The sequence below is a fragment of the Oikopleura dioica genome, chromosome 2, assembly GCF_907165135.1.
Source record: "Oikopleura dioica chromosome 2, OKI2018_I68_1.0, whole genome shotgun sequence".
In the NCBI taxonomy this organism is placed as follows: Eukaryota; Metazoa; Chordata; class Appendicularia; order Copelata; family Oikopleuridae; genus Oikopleura; species Oikopleura dioica.
In genome coordinates this window covers 13,392,948-13,404,129 of record NC_137292.1, presented here as the reverse complement: position 1 = coordinate 13,404,129, position 11,182 = coordinate 13,392,948, and the positions used below count along the sequence as shown (strand labels likewise).

At 42.5% G+C, this 11,182-nt stretch overlaps 3 protein-coding genes across 3 annotated transcripts in view; 2 read left to right on the top strand and 1 right to left on the bottom strand.

Moving 5' to 3' along the window:
* LOC145699176 (small ribosomal subunit protein eS12-like) overlaps positions 1-11,182 on the top strand; it is a 129,364-nt gene that overhangs the window by 105,333 nt on the left and 12,849 nt on the right. The gene's annotated exons all lie outside the window — the stretch shown is intronic.
* On the top strand, positions 403-8,519 carry LOC145699159 (protein MTSS 1-like). Its single transcript, XM_081776416.1, has 8 exons — positions 403-676; positions 5,407-5,468; positions 5,950-6,108; positions 6,311-6,515; positions 6,885-7,174; positions 7,252-7,667; positions 7,906-8,064; positions 8,142-8,519. Exons 1-8 carry the CDS (start codon positions 620-622, stop codon positions 8,429-8,431), a joined length of 1,638 nt encoding a protein of 545 aa, XP_081632542.1. The 5' UTR covers positions 403-619; the 3' UTR covers positions 8,432-8,519.
* Positions 8,539-11,162, bottom strand: LOC145698384 (translation factor Guf1, mitochondrial-like). The gene is made up of 6 exons (XM_081775587.1): positions 11,038-11,162; positions 10,715-10,995; positions 10,375-10,653; positions 9,704-10,333; positions 9,380-9,647; positions 8,539-9,170 (listed from the first exon to the last, which is right to left on the bottom strand). Exons 1-6 carry the CDS (start codon positions 11,135-11,137, stop codon positions 8,539-8,541), a joined length of 2,190 nt encoding a protein of 729 aa, XP_081631713.1. The 5' UTR covers positions 11,138-11,162.

Below are 11,182 nucleotides of genomic sequence, written 5' to 3'. Positions count from 1 at the left end.
TATTTGGACAATAGAAAAGTTACTCTCTGTCTTGGAATTTTTATGAATAAGAACCTTTGTGTGTTTTCATGAGAATCTGTGAACAACCAGATAAGCGATAAGATAAGAGTATTTACCCAACGGGTGATTTCTACTTTTACTGTATTGTTGGTTCAGAACCCAGCAGGGAATTTAAAAAGGTAGGTTAGTAGGATGCATGTCCCGCATTATCTATTTGCATATTTCAAAACGCAGCATCAATTTCACCCAAATTTGGGTTATCAGTGATCTTGGCAGGATACCGCGGGTTGTTTTGTTGCGGTAAAAGGTGGCGACACCTGGCGGGCGGATCGGCTGCGCGCTGAGCTCGGACGCACGATGCGCGTGGCGCCCACGACGCGCGCCGCCCTCCCTATTATCCCGCTACTCGAAGCAGTAACACGTTCGAACGCTGAGGAACCGAATTGAAAATTTTCTCAAATTCGCCCAAAAATTTTGGCCTTCACCCAAGACAATTAACTGAAAACGGAGTCAGATACGCCGCCAAACGAGAGAGTTAATTAAACAGAAGACTTTCCAGAAGAGGATAAACGACAAGATAAAACTAAAAAAGAGAGTTGATGAAAATAAATTTACGAAAATGATGGAAGAAAGAGTCCTCAACGATATATTCACTTCTGTGCGACATGAGATGAAGGTAAATGAGCAAAAAGGATCGCAATTTATCGCATCGTAAAATTCCATTCAATTTCCGACCCGAATCCAATAAAGTTGACAGCCGCGGATAATAATTTACCCGATGTTTTTACAGCCAATCAATGTGATTATTGATAATGTACTAAACTTTCAAATTAGTATCTTTTGAAACCGTTCCAAAAATTTCTATCGTTATTGATCGACGATTCCCGTGAAATTTCGCAGCTAGAATTTTCAGGGGTGAAAGGGATCTCAAACGGTGATCGGTTTTTCCGCTCCGGCCGCGGAAAATGAGAAATTGATGCGAGAAGCACTTGCAAAAGACTTAAAGTGGTTATCGATTTTTAAGGGTTTTGGCCTTGAGCTTTTGTAAACAAGGTTTCGCGCTCTTTATAATTTCCGCGCAAGAGTCAGGAGGACTTATCAACTCCTAAATCCCGTAACTAATAAACACAAAAACTACTTTTCTGTAAATCCGCTCTTTGTTCACTCAAACTTTTTAAAAAGTCGCCGCCTCTGAAAAGCGCCCTTATTTGGCCTCGTCCCATTTTTTATTTTCCCATATCGGAAATCGTCCTCAAAAGCTCGAGCTCATCGCTTCCTACTCAGCCGACTTGAGCAAAGTCTGCGGTTTGTTTGAGCTGATTAAAATCGTCAAACTAAAAATAAGTCCCCTTCTCTTCGCTTCCCACGCTTCAAAATTTTACTTGTGATTTATTTTTAAACCCCACTTGTCGCCCATGAGAGCAACAATCCCGGCTTCATTGTCTAAATCGCCTCTTTTTCGCGAACTTTTAAAAAGTGTAAAATCAACATAAAACTTGAGCAAGTCAAATTTGCCGAAAAGAATCAACAAGTTTATGATTCCACGATTTTTATCTAAATCAAGTCAATAATTGAAAAGCGATTTTCAATCTCTCCTCAGAAAGACTTTGCACTTTTTGATCGAGTTTTCAAAGTGGCCAATTTCTTCGACAAAGGGTTGAAAAAAGAGCTTGCAGGTGCTCTCGCACGGGGATTAGGGCCCATAGCAATAATTGCGCAACATTATGGAAAATTCGCCGATTTCGCGGCAAATTAGGCCTTATCGTCATTTCCAATAGTGAGTCTTTTTTGGTAAGGGGCAACAATTGACAGCTCATTTTGAAAGTTTCCAGCTAAGTATGTGATGAATGCTCAGCGGGAGGCATTTTCGATTTCACCCGACCTTGTCCCGCAGGCCGCCTCAAAAAAGGTCACCTGGCTCCTACCAGGAAAAATTTCCAAAGCGGTGGGTGAAATTCAATTTTGAGGAGCATCTTTGATCCCCGGCAAATTGACTTAGATTTTTCAGATTTTAAAAATTGTTAGACCCTTAGCGAAAGGGGATGTTTATCAACAGAGTAACACCGAGATTCCGGACTAGCTCGGTTTTAATTTTTGAAAAATTCGACAAAGAAGCGAACACGTGACATGTCCACTTGAGTATTCAAGACAATACTTGTCGGGATGGAATTTAGCGGGGCCCATTTCGCGCGTGGACAACATACCATGGAATCGCTTTGTGTCGCTCAAGTTGGACTCGCAAGCACTGGACCTCAAACCATTTATTTGGTAAACTTATTAGTTCCACGGACGGAATTTAGGAAGTTGTTTTGTGTCAACCTCTTTTGATTCTCAAAAAATGTGAACGCTAAGGAAGGTCCTTTCCGCTGACTAGTTATTGACTTTGCCGGATGACTTTCTGAGTCAGATGGTAATTAGCTTCTAAATTGCCTGAGAGATTACATGGCTTTTCCGCTCTGAAAGCATTTGTTTTCATAAAAGAGAGTGAACTATTTATATAATTGCCGGCGGAATTTTAATTTGCAATAGGTCAGTGAATTGTAAAGGGCGGGCGGGAGGGTTTGTTTGGACTTCCTGTGCGACATTTTTAGGACTTTGATTCAAATTTGCGAGGCAGATTGAGAAGTTTATCGAGGGATGAAAGGCATTAGACAATACGGGAAGTGGTGTTCAAAGGGCGCGTATGGGTATTGTCCACTTGAGACCCTTATGTCGACACAAAGAAAGCGAAACCGCCTTATATTCGATAAGGAATAATGCAAAACTCAACCTTTTGATGAGAAATCGATAAGTCTAGACGCGGCTTAAAAATAAAGCAGATGCAGTTTCGGGAGGAACCCAATGATAAGGAGCTGCAGGGCGATTTAGGCGCAAAGAAACAAACTCGTGACACCTCAAACTTGGGTGGATGTTTTGTTGAGGCAGCATGTTCCAATCCATACACCGTGTCTTCTGCGTGGATGCAGCAACCGACCAGCAGACTCTTGTGCATGCATATTTTTCGGGAATTTCTACAACTACCTCTCGATGAATATTTAAGGGTAATCCTATACATCGGCGCGGCGCTGCTCGCTCGATCCGCGCTCCGCCAGAACCTATTTTCACTCGGCCTAAAATCCGAACGGAGTGAGATTTTCAAAATTCAAAAGATTCGTAATCCATAAACCCTTTTCTATTGCTCTAGCAAAAATGAAAAAATCGGCAACGAGGAACCATCTGAAAACCGCCGGTTTCCTTCAAAAGACATTTCCCGCCACATTTCTCATTCAAATTTCACGTAAATCAGATGGTCTTGTAGAGAATCGTCTGCTCTACAATTCCTGTTTCTTAGATTTTGATTCTGTGCTCTCAATAATTTTATATGGTCATTTGAAAAGAGCGCTATTCTTTGTCGCGCCTCTTTGCTTCCTATTTCTCACGGCGCGCTCGCGCAGAAAAGAATGGCACTCTCTTCAAACTATCGTAGAGAATTATTGAGAGCACAAAAAGAAAATCTAAATCAGAGGAATTGTAGAACAGACGATTCTCTACAAGACCATCTAATTTTCGTGAAATTTGAATGAGAAATGTGGCGGGAAATGTCTTTTGAAGGAACCGGCGGTTTTCAGATAGTTCCTCGTTGCCGATTTTTTTCATTTTTGCTAGAGCAATAGAAGAGGGTATATAGATTACGAATCTTTTTAAATTTTGAAAAAATCTCACTCCGTTCGGATTTTAGGGCCGAGTGAAAAATAGGTTCTGGCGGAGCGCGGATCGAGCGAGCAGCGCCGCGCCGATGTATAGGATTACCCTTAAGTTCTCACGGTCGTAACAGGATACTTATTCAATTCCTGTTTAATGATTTGAAGTATGCAAATAGCATTCAGAAAGCTGGCCAAGAGTTTTTGAATTGTTAAGATGGTTTTATGTGCCTTAGGAAGCAATAAACGTTCAAAAAGGTCGAATTTAAGGAACTGCCATTATATTTAAGGTGCACAGACTTGCTTACGCAAACAGGAAACAGCTGCGCCTCATGAATTTTCGTTTATGATTTGGCAAATTTGCTCGAGCTGTGGATGTTTGGTGCGAAACCAAATTTCCGCCAGCAGCGATGTTTAGCTACAAACGCATCCGACGAAATTTATACGCTCGGGCGCGCGCTTCCTCGAGAGGACTCGAAAGGATCAGCCCTACAAAATGGTACTTGTTTGGGGGATATCATTGCTGTCGTCGGCGCATTGTGGCGTCACGTCAAAATCGGATCCGCTCCCGTTTTGCCTCGCTGAACATTTAAATATCTTATTATCACGGCTTTAGCCAGGCACTTTAGATACAACGAATGTTCAAAACAATCATAAAAAGACCACAACCATAAAGATCCAATAAATATTTCATGAAAGTCAGCATTAAATTTTACGAAGCCACTTTTTTCTTTATAAATGCCGTATAAGTAGCTTTCAAGGACCATTACTACCTCTGTCGTCATCTAAAAGAGTCTGCTGAGTTTGACCAATTCTTAGTGACGTGTTAATCGTGGTGTCCGGTCTGTGACCAGAGTCATTGTGCCTTCTGTGTGTATCCTGGAAGCGGAAGGCGATTAATCCCGTCTCGCGTGTCGGTCGACGATGTTGAATTGGAGCAGCTGTGGTCAGTTCAAAATTGATTTGATCTTTTTGAATAAGCGGATTATCCCCTGCTGTCTGTTAATCCGAAACTTCTTGGCCCTGATAACTGGTCTGCCCCCGGGCGAGTGATTTATGGGTTAATTCTTTTAAATCAATGCACTGTGTCCAGAACAGAATTCAGCTGCCCAAAACACAGTCGATGGGCTAATTAGTAGATTGAAGAGAGACTGTAGGTCAATGTCGAGCGTAATCAACCCTCGTGCATCCGTATAATCGATACACAACACACTTCAAATTGAAAAAAGCTAATTGAGCAAAAGAATGGCCAAAAGAAATGTTTCTCTTTCCTCTCTTTTTATGGTAAGCCAGTTCATTAATATTCTAATAACACTGGTCGCTGCTGATTGAAATCGGCCTTTGGAATCAAAATAGAAGGGGCGCCTAAGTCAGTCAATTGCAATTTGGCAAGCGGCCAGAAAGTGCCCTCTGAAGCTACTTTGTGAGCATATTTGTTGAAAATTGCGCCGCACCGAGCGGGTCAGTATTAAGTGCTTCCGCAACAGTCTGCTTCAAAAGCCTTCATTACTCTTCTTTTGGACAGCCTGAAGATTAGATGAAGCGAATGTCCGAGGAAGTACTCTCCGGCCAGATGGCATGATCGATTATTTTTTTTTCAAATTGAACATGACGCGGAGAGTTTTTCAAAATCCTATTTCTCGTTTATAAAGCCTTTAATTTATTGAATTTTACGATTGTCAATTCTAAGACGCAATACACTTCTTTATCTAAAACACAATTTCAGTCCGGGAACGTCATCTGGGAAGAGCTCATCTCATCTGGACTGCGCTACGTCTCAGCCGTCAGGTAAAGCCGCTTAGTAGAATTTAACCTGCCCTTTTAATCATCCCCATATTTTTATCCCGCTCCTTTTGTTAATCAATCAGGCGTTAATTTTCCACAGGCCGATTGCTGTTATTGTGTCCCGTTTTATATCTATCAGAGTCTGTTTTGAGCAATTACGAGATTTCTTAAAATCTGGCCAAAGATGAAACGCGTCTAATTGTTGATCCATTGATTTTTCTTCTGAATAAGAAGCGTTCCGGTTCACGCGTTTCGTGCCGCACTACTTCTTTATTCTTTCATTTTGACAAACCACCCGTGGTAACTGTATATGCGCTTTCACACTTGCCTCATCTTTATGAGCCCCTACAAATACGTAGTCGTTTTTGGTCAAAACAAGTTCAAAATGCGATTATTTTCTACAAGAATCAAACGCGGAAGAAAGTTGTCTTCATTGTTATTACTTCCTTTAACAAAATTACATGCTCAAATCAACATTTTATAGGACGGCAATTGCAGCCCACTCTCAGTTCCTCGAAGTGCTCAACAAAGTCGGAAACTTCTCATCACGCTCTTCGGCTGGAAGGGATGAAGTCGGAGCTTTGTTGTGCCAACTGGTTGACGAACAACGCTGCGCAGATGAGCTCCGAGAAGCCTCAGTCAAGTAAGTCCCGTCTCGTATTTACGATAATAGAACAGATGGTATTTCATCTAAAACGTATTCGCCTCGATAAGTGCTAGATTGAAGCCCTTCCGGGGAGGGCGATTATGGGGCTCAGCGTCTTATCCCCTTAGCTCTCAAGAGTTTTCGAGTTTTAAATCGATATTCATCTATGACTTGTTCTGTATTTATCGATAAATTTCAGACAGCTTGCTGATAGCGTCCTCTCGCCACTTCGTGAACGAGTACAAGAGTGGAACAAGAGCCTCGACTCAAGCTCCTCCTCGAAGCTGAATGGCTCCACAAAATCGCTGTCGAAGGGATCTTCAGAAAACATATTCAATCGGGCAGCAATGACCTTGTCCCGTCGCTCTCGACGTGGATCATCCTCCAAACCCCAAGGACAAAAGGTGAGCATCGTGTACACGTCGATTTGGCATCGACTCTGATTATTATTTCGCACCTGCCAAGTATTCCATCGATGATAGTTTTATGTTGGCAGTGATGTGTGTTTTTGAATACAGTTTGTGCTCCCTGCCCTTGTTTTTGCATTATTTAGTGTGTGGCTGGTGACAGAAAACACGCCTCCATGTAAAACTGTCTTATTCTATTAGCGCAAATATGGATAAATGAAATCCTTTCAGCCATGAAATTGTAGACGATAGAAGTATTGATCAGATATATACAGTTCGTCTGAGCCAGCCAATTAGTTATGAAAACATTCACGCCACGAAGAATTAAGTGTTCAAAAAGCCAATCGCCTTAAAAATTAATTTCAGGATCAGCAGTCCGAATCGCCAATACTCCGCCACGTGAACAAAGATACTGTAGCCAACGCACTGGTGGAACATCGCGCGCGAATGTCTACCTTCGTTCGTTCACTTTCTCCTTATGTTGCCTCGCAAGTTACCTTTGGAGCTCAACTCGCTAAAATGCAGCGATCTGGTGGCAGCCTTGGAACTGTGACGACTGTCAAGTCTTACCAAATTCATAGCTGGCTGGATGAACAAATCGCGATGGCAAATGGAAGTCTAAGAAACGGAAGCCACGCTAGGAAGTCCTCGGTCAGGTTTGTAAAGCACCATAATCATAAAGCCATAAATTGCTCAGTGTTATAAAAGAATCAGAATTGAAAGATCTTTTCAGCTCGATGAATTCAATTAGCAGTTCGAAATCAGACTCAAATTCGTCGGGTAGAACCGAACCGCCTTCTGACTTGCGACAGACACTTTTACGCCAAACTTCTGAGTACCGACTTTCCTCGACATCACACGATTCTGGTTTCACTTCCCAAGCGCTCGACAACGACCTCCCCGAGATGCTCCCGATTGACACCAGCTGCCCAACCAACACGTCGAATTCGCCAACCGCTACATTCGCCGCAAACAGGACAAATTCATGGCGCAACTGGCCTAAACCCGGGCCCTACGATGAGAACAAAAACACATCTCGCAACGCTTCTTGCCCCGGATCACCCACCAAGACAAACTCAACAAATGTTCAAGATCAGTTCAACAACACGCTCCCAGATGGATTTGTCTTGCCGCCGCCACCACCAGAACGTGAGAATAAAAACACTAACCTTAAAAACAAATTACCGTAAAAATGATGGCCTAAGCATGTCTGGCTGGCAGTCTACGTCAAATAAATATTTTACTTTAACGAATATCGTACTCGTAATTTCGATAATCCATCGTCAGATGAGAAATTTTATTAATCCTTCTGTCTGATTTGTTCAGAGACCACCAAGTCTTTCGCAGTGACAACTCTGAATGAACTTGACTTAACTTGTTGTTTCAGTGCTCAGCAGCCAATTCAATGAGCTCCAAGTGAATACAACCGACAACAGCGCGAATAGTGAGCAGGCTCGCAGCATAAGCTCAATGAGCTCCGCACCACTCTCCCCATTCATGGCAAATCCTAGTGGTTTCACAGACGATTATCAACCACCACGTAGAGGTATCACTCATGTTCACATAAATTTACATGCTCCCACCTATTCTGAAAAGCCGATGAATGTAACAAACCGTTTTTAGAAATCACGAATGGCCTGGCAACTATTCGCCGGACTCCATCATCCTCTGCTTCCAGTCCACTACGCCGCGGACTGGTTCCTACTCCTGTCCCAGTTCCGCCCGTTCCTTCCGCCTCGCCACAAGCTTCTCCCAGTATAACTTCCACGCCCAAAAAGGTGCCTCCACCGCCGCCTCCCGCAAGTGCGAAACCAAAGCAACTCGCGCCTCCCCCTTTGACAACTCGTCCTCCTCTTCCAATGCAGAAGCCCAAGCGCAACGGCTCCGTTCTATCATTCAACGGTTTCGGCTAAACGAACCTTTACAACTTATTTTCTGATGACTGTATCTATTTGATTATTATACTGTTTTGAATGCGGTATTAAAAGCCTAAACATAGAATCATTGTATTTTATTTGCATCATATCAGCGAGAACAAAGATGTTATAGCGTCTTTTGGAACCTTTACGTTTCCAATTTGCCTCAGCTTTTCAAGACGATCTTTCTCCGCTTTAATTTTCTTTTGTCTTCTTTGCAGGTCAATCTTTTTGTTAGCTTTTGATCTTGTGGTATCTTCGCGTCTATAATTCGTATGTCGGGTTCCAAACGAGCTTCCCCAAAAACCACGCTGCTGATCAGGGTCTGCGGTTATGTGCGCTGAGACGGAGGCTTTATGATCTTGCATCGGTAGTAACTCGACAAATTCTTTCGTCAATTTTCTTCCGAGAGCTTCAGCTGAGTGCTTGTGCGTTATCATTTGCAGTTCTGGAACTACCTTCGAGTTGATTGAAATTGAAAGAACCACGAGCTCAGCGGGGCGCCAGTCGAGCTCTTCAAGCTCAAACGAGCCGAATCCGCTAGTCGCGCCTTTAAGAACCCCGTGAAAATTTCTGATCGTTTCAGAATGTGGAATTTCGTATTTGAATACAGTATGTTTCCAAATTTCCGGACTAATTTTGTCCCCAGATTTCCGAAAAATGTCCGGAAATTTGGCCTTCCTATGAAAAAATAATGTCCCACCAAGCATCCTTAAAATTTTTCGAAACATGGTCACTTACCCGTGTAGAAGTCGTCTAAGCGCAAAAAAGACGACGACAAAGTGGGTTTGATAGGAGAACTCAAGGATAAACACAAGAAAGTCGATGTATTAAACCTCTTGTACCTTATTTCGAAGAAAAAATATGAGCTACCGTCAATTTTTTTTCTTAATTTGAAAAAAAATTCCGGAAATTTGGGTCATCGTCAATTTGTTAGTGTCCCACTAAAACCCCTTAAAATCTGAAAAGTGTCCGGAAATTTGGACTCCGGAAATTTGGCAACAAACTGTATCAGCCTTCCGTCCCCTATCTCTTCAGAACTCACATAAGACCCTCTTCTTTCTTCAACCGCACTCAAAATTGCTGGAGAGTATTCGACGGGGCTGATAACTGTCAGTAACGAGTAGAGTTCTTGATATTCAGTCACAAATTTTCTCGGAATAAATTCTTCGGCAACTTCGAATTCAAAGATATAGGGATCTTCTGGATCAACCTTTAATTTAATTAGTTATTGCCAATAATTTATTTATGAGAGCGCGAGTAACTTACGAGTGTTCTATTTTGTCGAATCGCGTTGTAATTTTTATCTTTTAAACTTTCGTCGACTCGCGCTCTGAAGGCTGTTGATGGAGAAGTAACGATAACATCCGTTTCAAAATCATCCCTCAGTCGCTGAGAGAAAACTTCCAAATGAAGCTGTCCGAGGAATCCCAAACGCAGCCCTGATCCAAAAGCAGGCGAGGCAGTCCTTGTTGATGTCACCGCAGGGTCGTTGAGGATCAACGAGTCGACTGACTTTTCGAATTCTTTGATTCTGCCTTTGTTGTCAGTATGAGGGAAGAATGAAGCAAATACTGAAGGAGTCGAGTTTTTCAATTGGTTGAATGGTAGGCTCGGGTCTTCCGTTAATTTTGTTCCGGCCCTCTCATCTGTCACAAGAACTTTTCCGGTGACACGAGACTTGGCTTTTAATGTTGAGAAGTAGCCAATTTGTCCAGGAAGTAATCCCTCAGGATCTGGCTGTAAATCCGGAAAGCAGCGTCCGACATCTTTGATACTCATCAAATCAGATTTATCACTGCAGGGGAAGAAACGATCGCCAGGGAGGATAGGAACGCGTCCAATATTTTTACATAGTTGATTCTCCCTTTTCAATATTAAACAAACAAGCAGACATACGATTGATACATGCATTTGGTATAAATTTTTAATTCTGATCCTGAGTGACCGCCGATTGATGCATCAAAACACCAGAGAGCACCCCCACTTACGTCAATTGGCAGTGGAGGAGGTATTCTATTGACAATCTCGTCCAGCACTTCTGTAACACCCATGCCACTTTTTGCAGATATTGAGAGGCATTCTTCAAATTCAATGTCGAACATCTGATTCAACTCCATCATCGTTTTGTCAACATCTGCATGCGGGAGATCCACTTTATTTAACACTGGAATAACGGATAGGCCAAGATCGAACGCGACATAGAAATTTGCCATTGTCTGAGCTCATTTTGGTTTTTAGAAAATAAAACCTCGCAAAGAACTCTATAATCTCACGAACCATTCCTTGGACTCCCTGAGACGCATCCACCACAAGAAGAACGCCTTCACAAGCTGTCAATGATCTCTGCACCTCCCAACTGAAATCAACATGGCCAGGAGTATCAATTAGATTGAGCAAATAGTCTTCTCCGTTCACCGTATGTTTGACCGATGCAACAACTGACTTTACTGTTATGCCTCGCTCGCGCTCAACATCAAGCGTGTCCAGGGTCTGCTTTCGATCAACTTGGTGGCCGCATATCTGCAAGATTCTGTCTGCTAATGTGCTCTTGCCATGGTCTACAAACAATACCCATATAAAAGTACTAGCGTTATTCATACCAACATGAGCGATGATAGAAAAATTGCGGATTTTATCTTTCGGATACTTCCAACTCGATTTACGCAGGACTCTTCCCAAGATATGAGAACATTTGAGCATTCTTATTCAAAATAATCTTTTAGTTTTGCCCTGCAAAATAAAACA